Source organism: Camelus bactrianus, chromosome 11, assembly GCF_048773025.1.
Source record: "Camelus bactrianus isolate YW-2024 breed Bactrian camel chromosome 11, ASM4877302v1, whole genome shotgun sequence".
Classification (NCBI taxonomy): domain Eukaryota; kingdom Metazoa; phylum Chordata; class Mammalia; order Artiodactyla; family Camelidae; genus Camelus; species Camelus bactrianus.
The window spans coordinates 47,335,741-47,361,632 of record NC_133549.1 but is presented as its reverse complement, the minus strand read 5'-3'; the positions used below and the strand labels follow the sequence as shown (position 1 = coordinate 47,361,632).

The window sequence follows — 25,892 nt, the reverse complement described above, 5'->3', positions numbered from 1 at the left end:
GCATCAGCCATTACGGGATGTTGTCCGAAAACGCAGATCCGATCTTGCTTGCTTGCTTTGGCGATGGCGATGGCGATTCCTCATCAGTTAAAGGATAAAGTCATAGTTCTGTTGGTTCTTGTGGGAGCCTTAACGCTTCCTAATTATCCTTTAAGACCATTCTGAACGCTGCCTCCGTGAAAAGGGGCTTGCTGTGGACCTCCCCCTTCCGTGCTTCCCTGGGACTCTTACAATTTCTCTAGTAATAACTACAATCACGGCTGGCCTTCCTGAGCGCTTACTGTTCTAGTCCAAGCTATTTACCCGCACTAGCTCATAAATTCTCACACAAGTCTCTGAGACGGTTGCTATTTAATTTCCATTTCACAGATGAGGAGATTATAGTTTAGAGACGATATGTAATTTGAGCGAGGCCACGGAGAAATGTGATACCTTTTAATCCTGCATCCCTCCCACAGTACTACGCGTTCGAGGACCAGCTTTCTACTTTCCCGCGGGCTACGCCCCGGGGGCGGGGATCTGGTGACGGCCCCGCGTCCCATGGTGCCTTGCGCGCCTGCGCTGCAATTGGCCGGGCGACTGGGCTCCCTTTTCAAATTGAGGCGCCGAGTCGTTGCTTGGCTTCCTGGGCTTCGGGCGGAGACTAGATTGGCGATTCGGAGGCTCCGGCTGGTGCGGGACAGACGCCGCGGCCAGTCAGAGTCCCTGGTGGAGGGCGATTTCCGTGGCCACGCCAGCACCCGGCAGGGGAGGTGGGCACCCAGGTCCGAGCCGGCAGCCGAGCCGCCCCACGGCGCCCGAGTCCGCGACCCGGCCTTAACTTTTCGGCGGGGACCGTCATGGCGTCTCAGCCGAATTCGTCTGCGAAGAAGAAAGATGAGAAGGGGAAGAACATCCAGGTGGTGGTGAGATGCAGGTAGGGCGAGCCTGGCAGGATTGCGAGCCTGGCAGGATTCCGAGCCCCGGGCTTTGCTACTGGGCTTCCTACTGAGCGGTCGGAGAAGAGGGGTTTTGTTTGCAGTTTCTGAAGGGACCAGATCTTCCTGTTCAGTAGTTCCCTGCGTTCTGTTCGATAAAATGACACCAGGTTGCTGTGACGAGTAAATTAGTGTTGCTGCTGCTGTTGTTGCAGAAGAAAGGAAAGCTGTATCTGAGTTTGTAGTTTAAACTGCTGTTGCGGAAAATCTGATCGCCGTTCTTCAGTGAAAAGTGCGTTGTATTTTAAAAAACTACTGTCGACAAAGATTTAGGTGTCACTTTTATATGCCACTTCTTGCAGTTGGTCAGTTTAGAAATAAGACTGAACACCTGCTTTGCAGATGTTTTGGCACTTATGTTGGGATTACCATCCTTTCCATCTCTAAAAACGTGATCAGAGAAAACCAGTTCTCTTTATTCCAGATGCAATAGTTTTTGAATTCTTGCTAAACAAGTAAACAGCATTGTATTTAAAATTAAAAAATTAAGTTGTAGAGTGAGTTTATGTTTTTAAAAGATCAAGGAGACAACTTAAGTTGTGCCGCACTAGGTCTTCCCTTGACCAAAGGAGACAACTTTTTCCCAGTGGGTGGGTGAAAAAGGGAACTTTTCCCCTTAATCAGAGGAGACAATTTTCCCCGATTGCTTTCCATATCACTTACAAATTTTAAAATGAGCTAGGAGAGAAAGAACATCCTTATATAATCTATTGCTTAATCAGAGATTGATTTATTCTGCTTTTTAGAGGCCCTGCACAGTTTACAGATGTATGTTTTGTGTCTTTTTTGTTGCTGTCGTTTCAAAAACTCTACCAACTAGCAGCAATTTTTCTGTAAAGCCAAACGTATTGAAAAGTTAAAAGGTTATTTTAAAAGTATATCGACAAACTTTCTTCGGTTATTGCCTACACATCTTTGGTGACTTGAATTGTAGGTATCAAAGATAATAGCTAGCTTTCTAAACTAGGTGCCAGGGAGGAAATCTGGTGGTAACCTCAAGTCTAGCCAATTACTAGCTGCATTCTGGGGCTTCTACTAATAGTTACTTGAAGACTTAAAAAAAAAAACAAACCCAAAACCAAAAAACCAGCCCATATTACAAATGCAAATTCTTAGATGATCTTGACTGTTTAGTAAAGTCAGGCAGTGTTACCTTTTATGTGTGGCTTTATTTTTTTTAATTTCATTTTTATTGTTAGTTACAAATATGTCAGATCTATAAAAAGTTATAAAGAACAGTGTAACAGACATCTGTGTATCCATCACCCAGGTTAGAAACAGAACAGTCATTTTTGCTGGAGTTCCAGAGTATCCCTCCCAATCCCTTTCCTCTCCCACAAGAGTAAACATTATCCTAAACTTCATGTTTATTATTCTCATACATTTAAAGCCTTAACTTAAGAGAGATTTCTTTTATTTTATCACTAATGAAAAGTGCTTGGGTTGTGTCTGGTATTTACAATAATTTCAGTTTAAAGAGATGTTTTTCTTTTCAGTTTAGCCTTTTCTTTTTCTAATAGCCTTTCTAGTGCAAATATGTCCTTAAGCTTTAGTAAATAAAAAACTTATGAGGCCCTTGGGGGTTGTCAAACCTTTTCTGTAAAGGGCCCAGATATAAATATTTTAGGCTTTGTAGGTCACATGTGGTCTTTGTCACATACTCTTCTATGATTTTTTTTTCTTCCAGTTTTAAACTTTAAATTGGCACAGTCTGTTGTAGCCTAAGAGATCAGCAAGATTTCTGGAGTGGTGACTTCATTACTTGATTACAATAAAAACAATCTTTAAGATGTTCTTTCCTTGTACAATAACTATATGAATATTTATGGAATGAATGAATGAATTTAACACTTCATTGGACAGGTTTTATTTTTAAATTCTCAATCTTCCTTCCTTCACCATTCTGGTTGTTTGATTTTTAATGTAACTGTGGTAGGGCCAATAAATTGATGGATTTATTAGTATCAGCAGAAATCTTGTAATTTCTGGTTAGAAAAGTCAGGATAGGAAAATAGTGCCTTGGCAGTACTCTTTATTGCAGTACAAACAGTCCCTAGAGTTCCTCTCTGGGAGCTTTGATAACTTGTAGGAATGGGTGATTTGTGTGAATTTCTACTCCTCTGTCCTGACAGCTTGAATAGTATTCATTTGGTTATTTAATCACACATCCAGGCAAGAGATTAGACCAATTAGAAAAGCTTTAACCACATGAGAGCAATTCATTCCACTTGATACTTTTGGCCTACCTCAGTGTAAGCTGGTTTTGACTTAATTTTGTTGAACTTTTAATAATACTGCATCCTGTGAGTTATGTGCACTTGGTAGGTTTCAGTACATTTGACAAATGACAGCTTCTGACCAAACATGCTAGGGATGGAGCATACCAGAGGACACTGAGGTATCCTTCTTAAAATAAATAGCAACTTGGTCCCTCTAGTGATGAGAGGAAAGAATTTCCTGTAACAATATGTGATAACAAGTGGGAAAAAAGAACTCAAGTCAAGAGTACTCCTCTCCCTTTGGCCCAGATGTGTCATACATCAGTATCTTATGGATGCTACTCTGTGGACTGTGGTTCTTTTTAGCTCTCCCATAATTCCTCTTAGGATGACATTTATTAGACAGTGTAGTTTAACAGATATGTGTGTGCCTGCTGTGTGCTAAGCATAGTAATACACACAGGAAACAGTAAATTAAACAGGATTTCTTTCCCTACACTGTGAGGTTGGTACTTACCAACCTTAATTTTCAAATGAGGAGACAGGCACAAAGGGCTATGTTGCCAAGCAGACTGGATCAAGAGTCTTAATTCTACTGAGATCCCAAAGGAGGCTTTTAGCTTAGATTACTTCCTCAGGGAGCCTGTCCCATCACCCATGCCTCCCCTATCCTGCCCTGTCCCAATCAAGACTACATTAAATTTTTGCTGTATGTTCTTACAGCACCTTTTATTTACCTGTTCTAAACATCATCTTTCTTACAATCACTTGTTTTTTGTCTGTTCTCCACCAGACCTCACAGTGTTGTGAGGACACACTGAGTTAACACACGTGAAGCACTGGGAACAGTGAGTACTTGGCACATAGTTAGTACTCAATGTATTAGTCATTATTTTTACCTATTTTTTATTTTGTGCCAGTTATCCATTGGCAGGTTAGTATTTTGAATGCAAATTTGGCATGTTCTTTCTGCTACATCATAACCTAACTTGACCAGATTCTAAGAACAGTGGAAATTGAATTCTGGAAAATAAGTTTGGCATTTTTTACAAGTTAGTTCTGTTAGCATCCACTCCAAGAAATGGTCAGAATTTTACATATCTTTTAAAACTTTGAAAAAAAAAACTAATTTTATTTCTGGGATTTGAAACCCTTACAGTTCTGTCTGCTAGCAGTATCATTTAGTCCCCATTTAGTCCCCATCCCAACAGTGTAGTTAAAACTTCAGATTGTTCTAGTCTGAGGTATTTACAAAAATGTCATCAGTAACCTGATAACCAAGAGTTCTTGAATAACCTTGTCTGTTTCTTTTTATAGACCATTTAATTTGGCAGAGCGGAAAGCTAACGCCCATTCTGTAGTAGAATGTGATCATGTACGGAAAGAAGTTAGCGTACGAACTGGAGGACTGGCTGACAAGAGCTCAAGGAAGACATATACTTTCGATATGGTACTTCTTAAAATTTTGCTACTTCGTTATTCACTAATGTAAAGTTACCCTACTGTACCTATTTTCTCTAGGTTCTAGTGTACAATTACAAACTTCAGTTGATTCTTTAAGTTGTCAAATGGTTTCTAGTGGGCTGAATAAGTTCAGACATTAGAAACAAAGTTATTAAAGTAATTCTTAAGATTTTTTTTTTGAAGAAATGCCTTTTTTTCCCCCCCGGTATAGGTTTTTGGAGCATCTACTAAACAAATTGATGTTTACCGAAGTGTTGTTTGTCCAATTCTGGATGAAGTTATTATGGGCTATAATTGCACTATTTTTGCGTGAGTGAAACACTATTTTTCAAATTGATGAAAAGGTTTGGATGCTTGTATTCTTTTTTTGTTTAACGCTTCTGTGAATTTTGACAGATATGGCCAAACTGGCACTGGAAAAACCTTCACAATGGAAGGTGAAAGGTCCCCTAATGAAGAGTATACTTGGGAGCAGGTACTTATTGTTTTTAACAGACTACTGTCTCTAAAGTGGCTGAAATATAACTGACTAAACCTTGGTAAAAGGCCTCTGTCTTGAAATGGGGAAGATCAGAGTACATATGTCAAACGTAAATTTAGGATAAACTATTAAAGTATATGGTATGGCTCCTGTTTAAGAAACACACAGTCTTACTGGGAGAGACAGGACCAATACATATGGCACAGTTAAGTGATAAGAGAAGGGTCTGTTTGGGACAGAATAGTTGGAGCAGCATATTGTGGGGAAGTGGAATGTGAGTAGGGCTTGAAGGGGAAGACTTTGCAATGAGGGAACGAGTCTCATAAAGTTAGCACAGCCAGGAGGCTATATGTTACTTTATTAATGATGACTTTGAGTGTTCAAGAAATTAAGATCACCTTATTGTTGAATATTATAGAAAGCACATAGTACATTTCACAAAGATTTCTGTCAAATGTGTTTAAATTTAAATTAGTTTAATGACTAAGTTAATTTTAAAAATTATTAACATTTAGGTAGATTTATTTTTAGTGGTTACATACTTGGGGCGTTAACTTTATGTGTGAATAATAAAGTTATGGAATTATAATCATAGGGGATATGGAATAGGCTTAAAGCACAGTATCAAAATTTAGAGAGTCGTAACAGTTTTGTTAAGGATACTTAGAAATTTGAGAAACAACTTTGTCTTATGTCAGAATTAGAGAATATACTGTTAGATGGGGGCCACTTTTCTGATTAAAATGATGGTATTATGTTCTTAAGAGAAAAGATGGAAAGGATTATCGAACTTGGCTTTATAAGTAGCTTGGTTCAATTGGTTTCTGTGTAGTGCTCAGGCATGAAGTGGCTGACAGCAATGACAGATTTGTGGAAGGTGTGAAGAAGAATAATTACTATTGAGCAGAAGGTTGTAAATGGCTTGTAACTGACTTGGCTTCTCTAACAGGTTCTGGGTTTTTTTCCTTCTTCTTCTTTTTAACTTGTTTTTATATACTTATGTTTAAATATACTGTAAAGGAAGCCCTTGTTATATGTGTTTTAACTACTGCAGTAACTGGCATTCTTCCTTTATTTAAGTCCTTAGTAATATTATAATTTCAGGATCCTTTGGCTGGTATAATTCCACGTACTCTTCATCAAATTTTTGAGAAACTTACTGATAATGGTACTGAATTTTCAGTCAAAGTGTCTCTGTTGGAAATCTATAATGAAGAGCTTTTCGATCTCCTTAATCCATCTTCTGATGTTTCTGAGAGACTACAGATGTTTGATGATCCCCGTAACAAGGTAACTTCAGTCTTGGAGAATAAAATGTCTCCAAATCTTAATATATGATGCTTTGAGAAATCTTCATCTATGTGTGTCTATAAATTTATAGAAGTCTATAATATATATATATATATATATATATATATATATATATATATATATATATATATATATACACATTTAAAACCAATCTAATGGGTGCTCTTTTGATATTTGGTCAGAGGGGAGTGATAATCAAAGGTTTAGAAGAAATTACAGTACACAACAAGGATGAAGTCTATCAAATTTTGGAGAAAGGGGCAGCAAAGAGGACAACTGCAGCAACTTTGATGAATGCCTACTCTAGGTGAGAAAGCCATGGTCTTCCCTGCTGTTGCATTTCCTTTTTAAGAAGAATTACGAACTTGGGGAATCAAATTGGGGTGAGTCAAGGTGTGTGAGTCACACATCTAGACTGTATGCTGGATTACCTGCCTTAGTAATTGGCTTGAGATTTATAGGGAGAGCACCAGTACTGAGAGAATGTTGAAAGGAGAACAAAGCTGAACTAGAACAGAAATATTAAGTCTTTTTAAGCAGAAGATTTCTATTCCCAAGTGAAATTATACATGGGAGCTCCAATTAAAATGTGGCTGCCATAGTTGATTTGGCAGTGGGATGCTCAGAGGCTTACCTCCTCAGCTGTAGGAAGGTTTTCCCTGAGCACTTTTCTGGAGCACCTACTTAGCACACAGTTTGAAAACCCCTAATTTGAATAAGGATTAGAAGAAAATCGAATGACTTTATTTTTTAATGTAGGAAAACAAATGGTCAGTGACACTGGTTTTCACGAGGAGAAAGGGGTATAATTGATAGCATCCCCTATAGGATGAATCCCAAACTCTCCAAATGCAGTTTGCCAAGTCAGAGGTGATTTTTTTTTTTTTTTTCTGTTGGTCTTTGAAGGAAACATCAGAGTGTAATTGAAAGAGCTATGGATTAGGAGTTAGATATTTGTGTTTAGTTCCAGTTCTGCAGTTAACTAAATATGTTACTTCAGGTAAATAGTTGAACTTATCTGAATATCATTTTCTCTGAGCTACAAAATGATTTTTAGGGCTAGATCTCATTTCTTTGCTCTTATAATTGGACACTTCTACAATATGCTATAACAATTATAATTGCAACTCTATAGAAATATGCATGTCATTAAGATCATGGAATTATGGGTGATTTTATAATTAAATTTTCCTGTAATAGCTTTCCACTTTATTAAAAATTAAGTTATAAACAAATCATAGAATGAAATTTCCATTTTATTAAATGATTGGTTTGTACCTTTACTTAGAATTCAGAAGAATGAACTTAAGACTAGATAAAATTTCTTTAAATATTTTTTTCTGAACTATATAAAATTCCTATTCTGTAAATTTGTATAACTTAGGATTCCTTTTTTTTGTAGGTAGACTGGAGTAAATATCTCTTCTTATGAATGTATGTGATAAAGAAAAGGAGAATGTAATTCAGTTTTCCAAAATCAGAGTTGACTTTTATGCTTAATTGCATTAATTCCATAATCTTGAATAAGGCATGGGCAAATAGTGGTAGGAATACATAATATGCATATTATAATTCAGATCTATAGTTTATATTCTTCCTTGTGTCCTTCCTCTTTTCTGTAATATAAAATAATTTGAATAATTTTGTAAAAACAATACTTAATGTGAAAATTTCTAAGTAATGTGGAAAGTACAAATGAGGAAATTAAAAATTACTGTATTCCCTACCAACCATCAATGACATTAACAAACATAATGATGTTCACCAAATGTCATTGATACAGAAAGGAATAATGCCTTTTTTTTGATTGGAATGATGTCTTTTGTTGTCTGTATACTTTTTGTATCTCTTAGATGCAAGCTGAATGTCAGTATACAGCAAAAGATAGATTTTCTAAAAGTTTATAGTATAGTAGTGATTATCTTGTAGTGTTTCTAAAAATACCGCTGTTTACAATTTCCGCTGTTCAGAGGAAGGGACTACTTATTTCTGATGGTGTTCTGAAAGCAGAGCAGTGTGCTTTTAGAACAGCTAACATTGAGGGAGAGTAATCTGATGGCTTGCCTGATGCTGTCTGAATTTATGGTAAAGACATATTTCAAGTGGTTCTTGTATAAATAGGAAGATCAATTGCAAGCTTTCCCCTCTGACACACTAGTAGGGCAGCTGTCCAAACCCCATCCCACATCCAGCTTTCAGAGATGCCTGAGGATTCTAATTCCTAAGGCTTTTAGTCTGTTTTCAGGTAGCTTCTTATTGGGGTCTCCTTTGCAGGCAGCAGTTACAAGAAAGCAAAAACCTAGCATTTTTCTATCTATATGTTGTCTTCCAAAATCTTACGGCTATCCTCTGATAACTATCTTTCTCTACCCTGGTGGATTTAGATCTTTCTTTGCTGTTTTCAGTATTTTATAGAATGCAAATAATGTTTTGCATTTTAATGACTGAGCAACTTGATCTTGTTTTCTAGTCGTTCCCACTCGGTTTTCTCTGTTACGATACATATGAAAGAAACTACAATTGATGGAGAGGAGCTTGTTAAAATTGGAAAGTTGAACTTGGTGAGCACCTACCTTAATACCACTGTTTCACTCTTTCTTTTTTTTCCTCCAGCTTTATTGAGGTATAATTCACAAATAAACTTATATATTTAAAATATACAATGTGATGATTTGATATGTGTACACTTTATGAAATGATTATCACAATCAGGTAAATTAGCATATCCATCACTCCACATATGTACTTTTTTTGGTGAGAATACTTAAGATCTACTTTTTCAGCAAATTTCAGTATAATATTAATAACTATAGTCACCATAGTATATATCAGATCCCAGAATTTACTTATCTTAAAACTGAAGGCTTATAACCTTTGACCAGTGTCTTATCTCCCCAGCCTCCCTGCTCCTGGTAACCATCATTCTACTTTGTTTCTCTGAGTTGGACTTTCTTTCTCCTTTACAATTCCTCCCACCCTTCCCCACCATTCCACATATAAGTGAGATCATACTGTTTGTTTTTCTCTGTCTGGCTTATTTCACTTAGCATAATGTCCTCTAGGTCCATCCATGATGTGGCAGATGTCAGGATATCCTGTCTCATGGCCAAATAATATTTCAATGTGTGTGTGTATCTTCTTTATCTATTCATTCATCAACATGCACTTAGGCTGTTTTCATATCTTGGCTATTGTGAATAATGAATGCAGTGAACATGGGAGTGTAGATAGCTTTTTGAGATCGTGCTTTCATTTCCTTTGAATACATACACAGAAATAGGATTGCTAAGTCACATGGCAGTTCTGTTCCGCAGTTTAATTCTTTATCACCTCATAGAGCAGCTTGAAAGTTTGCACTTCTGGACAGTATTTTTGTAGTCACAGGGTTATTAGCTCTGTAGGGGTTGTTAATTATAGAAAAATTACCTTACTAGCTATTTAATATATTATGTATAATATGGGAATGGAAGTCTTCTAGTCCATATCCGATAGACTGAGAACTTATTTTTATTTTTAAAATTCAAGGTTGATCTTGCAGGAAGCGAAAACATTGGCCGTTCTGGAGCAGTTGACAAGAGGGCTCGGGAAGCTGGAAATATCAATCAATCCCTGTTGACCTTGGGAAGGGTTATTACCGCTCTTGTAGAAAGAACACCTCATGTTCCTTATCGAGAATCTAAACTAACTAGAATCCTGCAGGACTCTCTTGGGGGACGTACAAGAACATCTATAATTGCAACAATTTCTCCTGCATCTCTCAATCTTGAGGTAAGCTCTTTGAAAGGCATCTCAAATATAGTAGCTATAATTCTTATATAACTATCATGTTTTAAAAGTTCATCAGTTGGCTTCATTCATTCTCTTCTACAGTAAAAAGGATCTGGACATTGCGTATTGACACACAGAGAAGGACACCACTATTTTTCTCCTTTCTGGCAGTTTTTGATCTTAAAGAGCTAGTTACTTAATAGCTTTTTCCACATAGTCTTCAAAGAAAATCGCTGTGGTCATTAGCAGTGGATGGTTTAATTGAAAACTTAGAAATGGGTTAAGTGAATGCTAGTGTTACAGAGGCTGCTTAGAGAGCCCTGAAGATGGGGTCAGAGGTGTGGATATAGGTAGGAAAACCCAGAGAAGCAACAAAGATGGTAAAGTCTACTCTTATTTTATTGGATTATCTGCTTTAAATGGAATTAGGAAAGCTTTTATAAGGTCTGTAACTCTCCTTTCATTTTTAAAAATATCTTTATTGAGATATAATTCACATACCATAAAGTTCACCCATTTAAGTGTATAATTCAGTGATTTTACTATAGCTGTACAACTGTCATCAAAATCTAAACATTTTTATCACTCCAAGAGGAAACCCTGTTAGCAATCACCCCCATCTGCCCCTACTCCCAGCCCTAGGTCACTACTAATCTACTTTTTTTTTAATCTATAGATTTGCCTATTCTGGACATTTCATATAAATGGAATCATACATTAAGTGTTCTTTTGTGACTGGCTTCTTTCACTTAGCATAATGTTTTCAGTGTTCATGTTATGGCAGTTATCAAAAAACTTCATTCCTCTTTGTGAATAAATGATATTCCATTGTATGGGTATAGGACAGTTTGTTTATTCATCAGTTGATGAAATTCGTTGAGTTTTAAGACTAAAGTAAAAATTTATTAGACCAAATTATCATAAAGTTAAAGACCCTGAGTATTGAAGAGTAAGAAAAGAAGAATGTTTTGAACAATCTTCCTTTTTAAAGATTGGATATAGTAGTATTAGTGGGTAGGTTTTTAGATTAGACATAACCATAAATTTTTACTTATAAGTTATTGTAGAGTACATTTTAGGTTACAGAATTACATTATTCCTGTAATGTCCTTAGTAATTGGCCTTTTCTTTTAATCACAGGAGACTCTGAGTACCTTGGAATACGCTCATAGAGCAAAGAACATACTCAATAAGCCTGAAGTTAACCAGAAACTCACCAAAAAAGCTCTGATTAAGGTAACTGTGAATTTTTGTGCAGTAATGTAATCTTTTTTGACAAATGTGAAAATAAGGAACTGAAATAAAGAGTTGTCAAAATGGTTTATTAAATTGCCTATGGTAAGGCTTTTCATCTGATGATTTAGACTAAATATCCTATGTGTTAAAATGTTTTTTCTAATGCTAATATGTTGATTGGAGGTTGTGTTTTTTCTTCAGAAACCCATAGTTTTATAATGAGTATATTTAAAGGGGCTTTGAAAGTTGTTGAGAGACTTTGTTCTAAACAGATAAATAGCGAATGAAAAGTGTGGTTATGACTTTTTATCACAATTTTTTATGCTTTAAAAAACATAAGGGCCAACTTTGTCTTATTTATTATACATCCTCCCCAAACTGAATGGAAAAAAAAAAAGTTAAGTGCTAAATTGACACCTACAACATTCTTGTATAGGAATATACAGAAGAGATAGAGCGTCTGAAACGAGATCTTGCTGCAGCCCGTGAGAAAAATGGAGTGTACATTTCTGAAGAAAATTTTCGGTAAGCCCTTGGCTGTGGAAATTAATTTCCAAGAATAAGCACTTTCTGATAATAGGCTATTTGAAATGCCTTCTATAGATGCTTCTTTTTGTTTTGACGTTAAGTAGTTATTCAAACAGTTAAATTTTTTAATATAATTTTTTATTTTTAAATAATGATACAATCATGTGAGTTGCAAGAGGAGTACCAAGGTCCTATGTATTTTTCGCCCAGTTTCCCACATTGTTTACCTTTTAAGTAACTTTTTGTACAGTATCAAATTGACATTGGTACAATGTATGTGTATAATTCTAAGGCATTTTATCTCTTTTATAGATTCTTTGTAGTTCTGCAGTTAAGATACAGAACCATCCTGTCATTACAAAGATCTTCCTCTTGCTACCCTCTCTAGTCATATTCACTCTTCTTCCCCAATGATCCCTAACCCCTGACAGCCACTAATCTGTTCACTTTTTAATCCTGGAATAGTTTGCTCCAAGGAAAGCTTCTAGTAAGGCTTTATGTAGAATCAACAACAATAATAACAGACGCAGAAGGGAAGTGGGATGCTAAGGATTATAATTTGACAATTCCTGATTGCATTTATCCTTCAAGGTATTAAGGAGGGTGACTTTCACAGGGCATTTTTTAAATTAATAATGATAAAAGTTATTTACAGCTAACTGATAATAGCCAAGATCATTTTAGTATAATCTTAGATATTACACTTATATGATCATTCTAATTTTACATAAATCATTTAATAAACTCATTTTTCCCATTTATTTTCAATTATCATAATGTGCTATATCCTGATTGTTGTTCATATATTAACAAATGCTCAAATTTATATTGTGTATCACAGGGTATTAAACAATAATTCTCCATTTATTCTTCTTATGTGATGTTAGGTTTTTGTTTTTTGGGTTTTGTTATGGGGAGGGGGAGATAATTAGGTTTATTTATTTATTTATTTTTAGAGGAGGTGCTGGGGATTGAACTCAGGACCTCGTGCATGCTAAGCATGTCCTCTACCACTTAGCTATATCCTCCCTCTCTGTGACTTTAGTTTTGTTTGGTTCTTTCACAGCCCATACCTAGTTGGCAAAAACACTTCTACAAAAATCTTTCGTAAATTTGCACTCAATTCTTAAACTTTTTATTTTTTAATGTTTTTCTTTTTTCTGTTTCTCTAGTTTTCAGATATACTTTACCATACACACTGGCGTTCCACTGTTCACTTTACAGTGTCCCTAATTCTATCATATTTGTATTTTTATACTTTAATTCTTATTCAGTAAACACTTTTTTATATTTTAAGTTTGGTATCAGAATGCTAGAAAGCCCAACTTAAACTGTCTTAAAACAGCAAGGGGATAGAATGAGCTTTAAGGATATTTAATCCAATAACTCAAGGATCCTGTTTCTGTCTCTTCCAACTCCTGTTCTGAATGGTGGCTTTTGTCTAGGGCTTGCTGTTCATCTAGGAAGATGGTCAGCAACAGAACAGCTACCTGCTCTCGTTCATATCTCATGTGGATGAGAGGCTTCTTGTCCATCAACCATCAAAACTGGCCAGGGGAACATCACTTATTGATTACTTTAGGCCTCAGTTTTGTCCATGTATGAACCAATAACTGGTAAAGGAATTTAATTTCCCTAACTGTCTTAAGCCAGTCAGATTTAGTCTCTGGATCTGGGGATGGATTTAGGCCCTCTCCCACCTCCCCCAAACCCCACCATACAGCCATGCTGTACAGTCAGGGCATATTCATTCCCCAAAGGAAATCTGGATGCTGGAGATGGGTGCTTAGTAGGCAACCAATAAATATCTACAAGTGGTTTTGTCCCTTGATTTGCTAATATAGTATCTTCTGCTGTTAATAGTCAAACATTGGACACTGGAATGATTGTCTAATTTTCTTATCTTCTGGTCATCTCTTTATAGTTTAGATTAAGAAGTAACTTTAATTTGTCTATCCCATCATTTTAAAGACTGGATATGAGGCATGATCTGAAACAAAGTTCTTCCTGAAAAAGCTTGAAATTACACTGTAGGTCAGAGCAGGATCACAAAAGCTGGAGCCAACATTTAAACAGAATAATGCTTTATTTACCCCAAGTTTAACAGAACTTTTAAAACTTTATCAAAACTGCATCATTCCCTCTGGCCTGTACCCATTCCAGCTCCAGCTGGCCTGCCAAAGCTACCCAGTACATGCCATCAACACAGGGAATGTGCCTATACAACGCCATCCAAGCCTTGAAGACTGGGAGAGGTAGCTTTTTCACACAGAAGTGAAACAAAATGAGGAGACAGAGGAATATGTTCCAAATGAAAGAATATAAAACCCCAGGAAAAATCTCTAATGAAATGGATATAACTAGTTTACCTGACAAAGTTCAAAGTAATGCCCAGTAAAGATGCTTACCAAACTTAGGAAAAGAATGGAGGAACACAGTGAGAACTTCAACATAGAGTTAGAAAATATAAAGAACCAATCAGAGCTGAAGAATGTAATCGCTGAAATGAAAAATAAACTAGAGGGAGTCAGTGACAAATGAGATGACACAGGGAAATGGATCAATGATCTGGAAGATAAGATAATGGAAATCACCCAATCAGAACAGCTAAAAGAAGAAACTTTTAAAAATGAGGTTAATCCAAATATTCACATTATAGGGGTCTCAAAAGAAGAAGGGAAAGAAAGGGGCAGAATCCTTATTTGAAAAAATTATGGCTGAAAACTTTTCTAACCTGGAGAAGGAAATGTATCCAGATCCAGGAACCACAGAGTCTCAAGATAAACCCAGAGAGGTCCACACCAAGACACATTATAATTAAGATGGCAAAAATTAAAGAGAGAATTATAAAAGCAGCAAGAGAAAAGCAACTAGTCACATACAGGGGAACCCTTATAAGACTATCACCTGATTTTTTCAGCAGAAAATTTGCAGATCAGAAGGGAGTGCCCTGATATATTTAAAGTGATGAAAGAGAAAAATGTATAATCAAGAATACCCTAACCAGCATAGTTATCATTCAAAATTGAAGGAAAGAGCTTCTGAGACAAGCAAAATCTAAAGGGGTTCATTACCACGAAACTGACCTTACAAGAAATGTTAAAGGGTCTTTAAATTGAAAAGAAAAGGCCATAACTAGTGATAAGAAAATACATGAAAGAAAAAAAATCTCATTGGTAAAAGCAAATATATACCAAAGGCAGTGGAGCAGCCATTTAAAGAGCTAGTGTGAAGGTTAAAAGACAAAGTAGTAAAGTCAACTATTACCACAGTAGGTCGTTAAGGGATACACAAAATTAAAGATGTAAAATATGACCTCAAAAACATAAAATGTGGGGGGAGAGGAGTAAAAATGTAGTGCTTTATTTGAATGCATTCAAACTTAGGTCACTATAAGCTTAAAATAGACTGTTCTATATCCAGGTTGATATATATGAGCCTTATGGTAACCACAAACCAAAAACTTAATAGATATACCAAAAAAGAAAAAGGAACCCAAACATAACACTAAAGAAAGTCATCAAACTATAAGGGAAGAGACCAAAGAGGAGAAGAAAGGAGCAGAGAAGAACTACAGAAACAACCAGAAAAGTTACCAAAATGGCAGGAAGTACGTATCTATCAATAATCACTTTAAGTGTAAATGGACTGAATGCTCCAGTCAAAAGACATAGGGTGGCTGAATGGATTGAAAAACAATGCCTGTCTATATGCTTCCTACAGAGATTCACTTGATCTAAAGACACACAGAGACTAAAAGTGCAGGAATGGAAAAGATATTCCCTGCAAGTGGAAATGAAAAAAGAGCTGGGGTAGCAGTACTCATATCAGACAACAGACTTTAAAACAAAGTCTGTAACAAGGGGCAAACAAGGGCATTATATAATGATAAAGGGGTCAGTCCAAGAGGACAAAGGCATACCTTGGAGAGGTTATGTATTTTGTTCCAGACCACCTCAATAAAGCAAATCTCACAATAAAGTGAATCACATGAATTTTTTATTTCCCAGTGCATATAAAAGTTATGTACATTCTATACTGTAGTCTGTTAAGTGAGCAATAGCATTATGTCTAAAACAAATGTACACACCTTAATTAAAAAATAATGCTGTTGCAAAAATGACATCAGTAGACTTGCTCAATGCAGGGTTGCCACAAACCTTCAATCTGTAAAAGAAATATCTGCAAAGCACAATAAAACATAAATTTGAAAAGCTATATGTTCGTGTATGTTCATTGTCTCACTACTTATGATAGCCAAGATATGGAATCAACCTAACTGTCCATCGACAGATGAATGGATAAGGAAGATGTGATATAAATAATGAATTACTACACAGCCATGAAAAAGAATGAAATCTTGCCATTTGTGACAACATGGATGGATCTAGAGGGTATTATGCTAAGCGAAATTACAGAAAAACAAATACTGTAGATTTCACTCATATGTGGAATCTAAACAACGTAAGTGAACAAACATAACAAAACAGAAACACACTCATAGATACAGAGAACAGATTGGTGCTTCCCAGTGAGGAGAGTGGTGAGGGGAATGGGCGACAGGTGAAAGAGATTAAGAGGTAGAAACTTCCAGTTATAAGATAAGTTTGGGGATGTAATGTACAGCATAGGGAATACAGCCAATATTGTATAACTTTGTATGGTGACAGATGGTAACTAGACTTATTGTGGTGATCATTTTTTAGTGAAAATATTAACTCACTATGTTGTATACCTAAAACTAATATAATATTGTAAGTCAGTTATACTGCAATTAAAATATTTATCAAAACTGTATCATTTATTGAATAACAATATTACATTTCTCTTGTACAGTCAATATAGGAAAAGCATTTAAACATCCTATTCTACTTTAAAGAGCTACTCCCAATAAAGAGCTAATATTGTTAATCAAAAGACAGAATTAACTTTCCCCTTATACCTCAGTTCTTTTATCTTTTCTTTTAATCAGTAAAATCTCTAGCTAATAATTTGAGGAAATCTGCCTTCTTAAAAGGATCTTTGTCATTTAAGCACAGTGTGGAATAGAAAATGGTTAGTATGAAGGAACTAGAAGAATGCAAAGGACAGCACTTACTTCCAAAACTTGTTAATGCTCAAGAAATCAGAGACACTCATTAAAGTAGACAAGAATTCTCTGGTCCAGAATGTCAGTAGTGCTAAGGCTAAGGAACTTTTATGGTGGTTTGATGTATGTATGCTGCTGTCTGTCTTGAGGTATGTGTGCAGGGGGCAGGAGGTGTAATTGCTCTGTGTACATACTTCAATTCAGTTTTCCAGATTTTAGCCCCTTATCTCACCCCCTCTTCTTTTGACACCAGATGACTTCACATTACAAGCTCTCCTGGATGCTGAGTGTCTTGTTTATACTTCATATTCCTGATTACAGACACCTAGTTGTATCCCTCACTTCTGCTTTATGTGGGTTATAGTCTGTCAGCGTTGTAGCTTCTCAAATTTTATAAACACACATTTTTTTCACCTCATAGATAGGGGTTCTCAGTTTCAAAATGGGGAAAACAAGAAAAACAGCCCATTTATAAACCAAGGACAAAGAATACATTTGATTTTTTGCATTTTATCTATTGTTATTGACACTTAGCCATCATTATCATGATAGTGATAAATGGTAGAGATGATATGTAATGCCTCAGTTGTGTTAGAATAAATTTTATAGGAATTAGGAAAAAATACCAACTGCTAAACTCCTATTATACTTTATTTTAGAGCCATGAGTGGAAAACTAACTGTTCAAGAAGAACAAATTGTAGAATTGATGGAAAAAATTGCTGCCGTTGAGGAGGAGCTAAGTAGGGTAAGCATTCAAAACAATATTGAATGTCATGTAAAAAGCAAATATTAAAAGACAGCTTCAGAATGTGGAGGACCTGACTTTTCTTGCTGACTTTGAAACTAAAAATAAGTTGTATCATGATTTTTTTACTGTCATCAATGATAATGAAGATGCTATTTATTTTGACATTTATATTAATGCAACATTTTAAGAAATTAACTGAATTGTACAATTTAATGTTAAAGCTAATAGTGAATGCTGAGACATGTTCACTACCATGTTTATCAGATGAGGAAATGCAGATCTTGGGAGAAACCAGATGTTAAATAACTAAGGTTTGTAGATCGGACCCTTCCATGCCACCCTCACCCTGGCAGTGTTGGAAGGAATCTGAAGAATTAACACCACTCCACTAGATGTGTTATTTGTTTTTTAATGAATTTACAGGAAGAAACCAGATGCCATATGAAATGTTCTAACCTACCTGGTAACTTGTTACAACTTTTATATGAAAAAAATTTGTTAGTTCTTCTAATATTATATTATGAAATAGCTAGTTGTCTCAATAGCCGGTTCAGCATTTTATAATTATTTTAAAAATGTTTAATGTATTATATTTAGGTAACAGAATTATTTATGGATAATAAAAATGAACTTGACCAGTGCAAATCTGACCTGCAAAATAAGACAGAGGAACTTGCAACCACTCAAAAACATTTACAAGAAACTAAATTACAGCTTGTTAAAGAAGAATATATCACATCAGCTTTGGAAAGTACTGAGGAGAAACTTCATGATGCTGCCAGCAGGGTTTGTCTTTTGTTTTAATTTGTACTCACATTAAAGAAATTAAAGAATGGGTAAAAGTAACTTTCTTACCTTAAGCATTAATTGTGAAATTCTATTTATTCACCCGAAATGATATTTTCTGTCCATTTAAGAAACATTATTTTACTATTATGTCTGAATTTTCCTCACTGGAGATGCTAACTTAAGAAAAAACTATTCCTTTGAGTTTTGAAAGTAGAACATGATTTTAATACACTTTGTGAGTGTTCAAAATAATGGTGGTGTAATGCTTTACCTGTGGTCATAGTTGAAACTAATCAGTAATCAAGAATTTAGTAACTTCTAATGATGTAAGATGTTAAACGTATTTAATTTTTTTTTTACCGTTTAAAAATATTGAAATATAGTTGATTTACAATGTATTAGTTTCTGGTGTATGAAAGTATTTAATTTTCTATTAGGTGTACTTTTGAGGAATTAGTAGCACATAATATAGAAAAAATTTATGAGGAAGCACAATTACTATAATAGATTGGCAAAATCAATTTTCCTTGTCTAGATGACATGGGGAGGGGAAATAAACATTCCTGTATAAATTAGCATCAACGTTAAAATTTCTTCTGATACAAAATTTACTAGTTCTTATCAGGAGAAATCCTAACAAAGCACAGATATTTTCATTAGATTGCTTTTGTCATACCTGTCTTATAAAAATTTATTTTCAAAAATCAAATATAGTTGCTTACCACAGTTGAAGAAACTACAAGAGATGTATCTGGTCTCCATTCTAAACTGGATCGTAAGAAGGCAGTTGATCAGCATAATGCAGAAGCTCAGGATATTTTTGGCAAAAACCTGAATAGTCTGTTTAATAATATGGAAGAATTAATTAAGGATGGCAGCTCAAAACAAAAGGCCATGCTCGAAGTTCACGAGACTTTGTTTGGTAAGTACAATAATTTCTAATTCTAGTCTTTGTGTGTTTAGTGTGAGACTAATTTTAAAACTGATAATTAAATTTTATCATTAAAAACTCAGGTGGTAGTCACTAGTCCCCTCTAATGCATGCACCAGCTGATCAAACTAGGGATTAAATGCTTCTGCTGCCTTTGAATTAAAACAAATCTCAGTCTTTTTTTTCTGTAAAATGTTATGTTTATTAAACAATAACTAAATGTATAAACTTTAGAAGAAAAAGCCCCTTTTATCCCTGACGGTATATCCTTTTCCATAGATATTACAGTTAACATTTCTTGGGTTTCCTTATTGAAATGTTTTGTGTATAAACATTCTCCATTTTTTTTTTTCTTTTGAGTATGGATCTTTTGAATGTTTGCTGTATTGTCAGAATATATGGGTATTATTTTTAACTATAACCATTATTGTTACCTTCATTTTGGAAAATACTTAAGTATCAATTTGTTTACTATAAAAGTATTGTCCTCACTATAGAAAATTTGGAAGATGCAGAAATGTAAGAATTTTTGAAAATCACCTAGAGTCTAGTCAGTCTAAGCTAACCACTACAAATTTTGTTTAATGATTTCTAGTTTTTCTTTTCTTCCATAACCTCTTTTATCGACAGTTATACTGTGTATTACTTTTAGTTAGAGATTAATTTTTAGAGTATTCTAATTCTTGTTTACTGTGAGTTACAGCTTTGGGTCTGATACACCTACAGATATACCAAATGTTTACTGAACATTATGGAACATATATAATTTATATTTAAAGTTATTCCTTGCTTATGTAGTGAGCCAATTATTTTAAATTTATTTGTTATTACAAATTTACACAACAAGGATATAATTTTGCCAACTTCTTTGAAGTGGTTCTAACTGTATTTAAATATATTTATGTCCAAGTTTACATCTTTTTTCTTTTTTTTTTTCTTTTTCTTTTTTTTTGGTATAGGTAACCTGCTGTCTTCCAGTGTCTCTGCATTAGACACTATTACTACAACAGCACTCGGATCTCTCACATCCATTCCAGAAAATGTGTCTACACTTGTTTCTCAGATTTCTAATATGATATTAAAAGAACAATCATTAGCAACAGAAAGTAAAACTGCACTTCAGACATTGATTGTTAGTAAATCTCTTAAAGTATTTTTGAAGGGTTACATTTGATAAGTCTTCAAAACAATGTTAACTGGTGTTCTTTCATCTTAAGCTTTACTAGTCACAATGATAAACATGCCACTTTAAGAGGAGGTTTATAAAGACAAATCTCTTCACTGTTTTTTTCGCCCAGAATGATTGATTTCCAAATGCATATAACCAACCTTTGAAACTTTTTTCACTTACACATTGTAACATTAAGTGTAGGAGTTAGTAAGCCTTTTAATAACTAGAAAGGGTGGGTTTAGCTTCAGATGAATTTAAGGGACCTATGACTTGTTAGTTGGCTCAGAAATTTGTCTGTCATCCTTTCCTCAAGGATCCTAGAATTGTCACACTGACCCAACCAGAATGGGATGTTAGATGGTCAATTTTAAAACTACAGCAATACAGAAAAATGTGCAAGAAAAATAACTTAGAAAATTTTGGAAACAATAATAGAAACTTTTGGGGTCAGATATCTGTGATCGAGCCCATCTGGCCTTTAACTGTAAGGATCTTTTTCACAGTTCTATAAAAGCCAGTCATGTAATTACATAATTACATAATTACATATTAATTACCTTCTCCACACTTGATTTGTATATACTCTTTATTTTGTAATAATTTGTATGATTTGTCTAGGAAGTTCTTGGCCATATCACTTTGTTTCCTTCTTTATGCAGGCTCTTTTTTAACTTTAATAATATTTACCAAATATTTTCCAAGTAAATACTATAAATGTTAGCTGATACTTTGCCTAATTTTAGTGCTTGTATGACATTATTTTGTATATTTCTTCAATCACACATATTTGATAAAGTTAAAAGATACTCTGTTGGTACTAACTTTTTGGAAATGGATTTATTCACTAAATGATAGTCTGTATTCATTGATGTTTTCCTACCAAGCTGTAAGCATTGCTTAAGTCCAAAGTGATGATTGCTGCTCCCACAGAATGAGTTGAAATTAGTATGATAGCTCTTCTTTCAAAAGAATACTGGTAGCCTTTTATGTGTTTACTAATTATTTCTGTTAAAGTTCCTCATCCTTGCCCTAGTAAAAGGAGTTTAGATCAGAATTTTTTTTTTCCTTTTTATAAAAATTCCCAAACAACAGTACATTCTCAACTTTTCTATATACCTTGACAAGAATAAGAACCTTGACAAATTTAAATATCTCCAGCCCAAAGCCTACTTTTGAAGCCTATTTGGTCTTAGCCTTTTTGACTTTATAACCTAAACTTGTTTGAAATTTATTTTGTTAGAATGTACTTGTGTTTTTTTTTTCCCCTCCTTTGTTTGCAATGCTGAAATCTTATCAAATGACTGTCATTTCCCCCTCTTCTGAATTCTTCTGACTTCTGCTGCATTAGACTGTTAAGCATCTACTGTACATGAAGTGAACATTCTCTTAATTACTATATGCAGGATTAAGTGATTTATGATGAATATAAACTCTAGTACTAGGGTCTGTAGGTTATAAGGAACAGAGAATGGACACTTAGGATGTTAATATACATGTGCTTAGATAACAGAGTATTTAAGATATTATCATTTAACCAGTCAGATTTATGGAGGTGAAAATATTCTTTTTAAATTCTTCTTTGTTTATTTTTAAAACCAGAATGTACTTAAGACTGACCTTCTCAGTTCACTGGAAACAGTTTTATCCCCCACTGTGGTATCTATCCTGGAAATCAATAATCAACTAAAGCGTATTTTCAAGACTTCATTGATAGTGGCTAATAAGGTAACAAATAATCTTATTCTCTCAAATTGTCATTTAAGAAAGAAACTCTCTCTGTGGCCATACCTGGAGATATGTTTATGTGCAGAATGCATGGGTTGTAAGAAGGAATCTGGAGGAGGGAAGAGAGAAGATGCTCTCTACACTGATGTGGTCAGCAGAATCATGGCTGAGAGAAATGAGAGAGAATGACCTTCAAGATAGATACTTAAGTTTATACAGTAGCATACATAGGCTATCGTATGGTCGGTGAGGAAGATATACATATAAATGCATACCCATATATGCGTGCCTAAATATGGATAATAAAATATCTCTGGAAGTGTTTAAAAATGGTAGCCATCGTGTCTTGGAGGCAGAAGTGGGACTGGAGTTCTAGGGGCTGGAGAAAGGGACTTTTCTCTGCATACTATTTTCTCTCTTTTCTATTTTGTATGTATTCAAAAAATAAAAATAACAAATAAATAAATAAACTTAGAAATTAAGTTTTTTCTTTAAAGATAGAAGATCAGAAAAAGGAAATGGATGACTTTCTCAGTACACTGTGTAACGATCTACATGAACTACAAGAAAATACAGTTTCTTCCTTGACCGAATCACAGAAGCAATGTGAGAACTTAACTGAAGACCTGAAGACGATAAAGAAAATCCACTCACAGGTATCTTATTTAGGTGATTTGGGGAGTGTAAAAAGTTTTAAGATCTTTAACTTGATAATCCTTGTTACCTAAACGGAATGCTGTCTAACTAATTTAGAAACCTGAAAATACCATAGCCACTTTTGCTTATAACAATAATTAATGTAAAATAATTGAAAGTACTTTTCTTGATCAGTTAATAGTTGATGATTTACTACATGTAGAACCCTATGCTAAAGCACAATTAGACAAGAGTCCTTTCCTCACTTGAAGATGAAACATAAAGCTGCAAAAACATACTGTTGGGAGTACGGTTAGAAGAAAATGGTCATAGCCTTTAAAATGAACATGTATCTACATTATAACCTGACAAATTGATTTTTTTTTTTGGGGTAGCATGGATAGTTATTCTCTTTCATAAACTATGTCCTGCTTTCTTTTACTGTATGTCTCATTGATATCAGGCATTTAAATTGTAATATATTAATATAATTCTTAATTTTTATTGATAAATATAATTCATGACTTCTCTATATAAACTCTTCCTCAGTATATGAGGCTTTAAACCAAAATCAAACCTCTTAACCAGGGAAGTCATTATCTATAAGCCTTGGTAATGAATGTCTAAAAGTTCTATTAAATGAGACTATTACTATATGATAGAACTCTTTGGTCAGTAAAACTGTTAACGTGATATAGTGACCAGTAAGGGATTATTTTGGAAATGAGGAAAAGGGAATTCATATCCATGTCACCTGAAATGAGAAGAGAAACACATCCAAGATTTTTAGGTAAGAATTAAAGCAACTTGAAAATAAGATTGTTTCTCTAATTGATAAGCATGAAACTTTTCAGACAAAAGGTTAATATCAGGAATTAATACAAATAATAGTTAACATTTATTGAGCAACTCACCATATGTTTATTCCTCCCACCGATATAGATACAGGTTCTATTACTAGCTCAGTTTTCTAATGAGAAAACTGAGGCCTCACGAACATTTTACTATTTAGGTCATCTTATAGCAGTGGTGATGATTATATTGCCTGAAAGACGTGCATTTTTGAGGGCTTTTCCGTGTTTCTAGAACATATTTTTGCAATTTGAAATTGCAGCAGTTTCTCATACCTCTTCCTAGAGTGTCTACCTTAAACCTGTCTAGATGTTTTTAGGTATATATTCTAAGGTAGATCACCTTTTTATAAATCAGCTGTTTTGAAATGTTTAAAATTGGTAAGTAGCTGTTTGAAAATAAAACACTTATGATATGAAAAGTATTTTAGCATGAGTGGTTTGACTTCCCAGGCTTAAGGAAGCAAGCTAACTGAGCTACTTCTTAGATTTTTCTAGAACTTGAGGCTAGCACTGACAAACCAATTATGTAAAACTCTGAACACCTGTTTACATGTAGATAAATCTGAGAATACCTACATTTCCCTCTACTTCGAGACTAGTAAAAATACTGACACACTTGATTCATAATCTGAGTGTTACATGTGTGTTGTCAGCTGATGTGTTATTCAGAGATCTTGGCCAACTAATGGACTGAATAGTTAATATGACTGCTGAGTGCATTTTCAGCTCTTCCTTGGTCTTTAGTGAAGCTGCTTCCTTTTGTAAGGCCCTAGCATGTTGTGTGCCTCTGAGATACTATTTTTGAAGATGACAAGTTTGAGAAAAGGCAAAACTATTTACATTTTATTAATATGATCCAACTGTGTTCTGTAAAATGTTTCAGCTCTAGTGACTGATAATGTTTTTGGACTGTTTGACCCATTAAGATTATGAGCATTACTTTTTCCCTTCTGGTGTTATCAGTTCAGAAGGAGCTATGTATATCTCTCAAAGTGGTTCTCAAACACAATGTGACATCTTGGTGTATCTGGTTAGTTTTGAGGTATACTGAAAGTAATTTGTTATTCATAGGTAAAACAGCAGAGTTTGCTAATTATTTACTTTTTTAAAAAAATGCTTAGAATACTATTCTTTTAATATCACTTCCACTATTTTCCTCTGTGAGAGAGAGATAAAGATCTATTGTCAGGAATTTGTATAATTCTCACCTATGGGGAAATACTTCATGTAAGTATAGAATAAAAAGTTTGTGTCATAATTTCAGTCTCTTCCACTCCCCACACCTTTCTTACAGGAACTTTGCCAGTTAATCAATCTTTGGGAGGAGAGATTTTGTGCTTTGGAGGAAAAGTGTGAGAACATCCAGAAACCACTTAGTGGTGTTCAAGAAAATACAGAGCAGTAAGCTGTTTTAAATTCTCTTTAACTTTTCTCTGCCTGAAATTATTTCTGAATAAAAAGCTTTAAATAGTACAAATACTGTCAACACCTTTTCTCATTTAAGATTTTATTATATTTGCTTTATCATTCTCATTCCTCTCTCCTCTTTTATCGCTAATATTTTATATATATATATATATATATAATCTTTTTTGAATAGTCTTTATAATGCCCATTTACCCCCAAATACTTCATTTTATATATTTCTTAAAAATGTAGGATACTCTTTTATAACCATAGGACAATTATTTTAAATCAAAAAACTTAATATTGGTAATTATTATTATCTAATATACAGACCTAATTCAAATTTTACCAGTTGTCTCACTAATGTTCCTTATAGGAAAAGAAAAAGATTTTCTTCCTGGTCCAGGATTTAATTCAGGATCACACATTGCACTTAATTGTCATGTTTCTTGAGTCTCCTTTAATCTGGAGTAGTTTCCTTAGTCATTTTCATTCCTGGCCTTTTCTTTTTCCAAGAGTAGAATATTTATATAGTACTTCAATTGGGGTTGGCTTT

General features: G+C 34.5%; 1 protein-coding gene across 1 annotated transcript in view; it reads left to right on the top strand.

Annotated features, from left to right (window-relative positions):
* The first annotated feature begins 586 nt into the window (after positions 1–586).
* The window catches only part of KIF11 (kinesin family member 11), a 37,593-nt gene continuing 12,287 nt past the window's right edge, over positions 587–25,892 (top strand). The window contains exons 1-17 of the mRNA XM_010971219.3: positions 587–916; positions 4,514–4,646; positions 4,872–4,969; positions 5,057–5,135; positions 6,246–6,431; positions 6,635–6,759; positions 8,923–9,013; positions 9,978–10,220; positions 11,361–11,456; positions 11,893–11,981; positions 17,733–17,820; positions 18,421–18,609; positions 19,327–19,534; positions 20,503–20,675; positions 22,314–22,439; positions 22,937–23,095; positions 25,224–25,330. Coding sequence (XP_010969521.1) covers positions 840–916; positions 4,514–4,646; positions 4,872–4,969; positions 5,057–5,135; positions 6,246–6,431; positions 6,635–6,759; positions 8,923–9,013; positions 9,978–10,220; positions 11,361–11,456; positions 11,893–11,981; positions 17,733–17,820; positions 18,421–18,609; positions 19,327–19,534; positions 20,503–20,675; positions 22,314–22,439; positions 22,937–23,095; positions 25,224–25,330 — 2,267 coding nt within the window. The 5' untranslated portion in view covers positions 587–839. The remainder of the gene's footprint in view (positions 917–4,513; positions 4,647–4,871; positions 4,970–5,056; positions 5,136–6,245; positions 6,432–6,634; positions 6,760–8,922; positions 9,014–9,977; positions 10,221–11,360; positions 11,457–11,892; positions 11,982–17,732; positions 17,821–18,420; positions 18,610–19,326; positions 19,535–20,502; positions 20,676–22,313; positions 22,440–22,936; positions 23,096–25,223; positions 25,331–25,892) is intronic.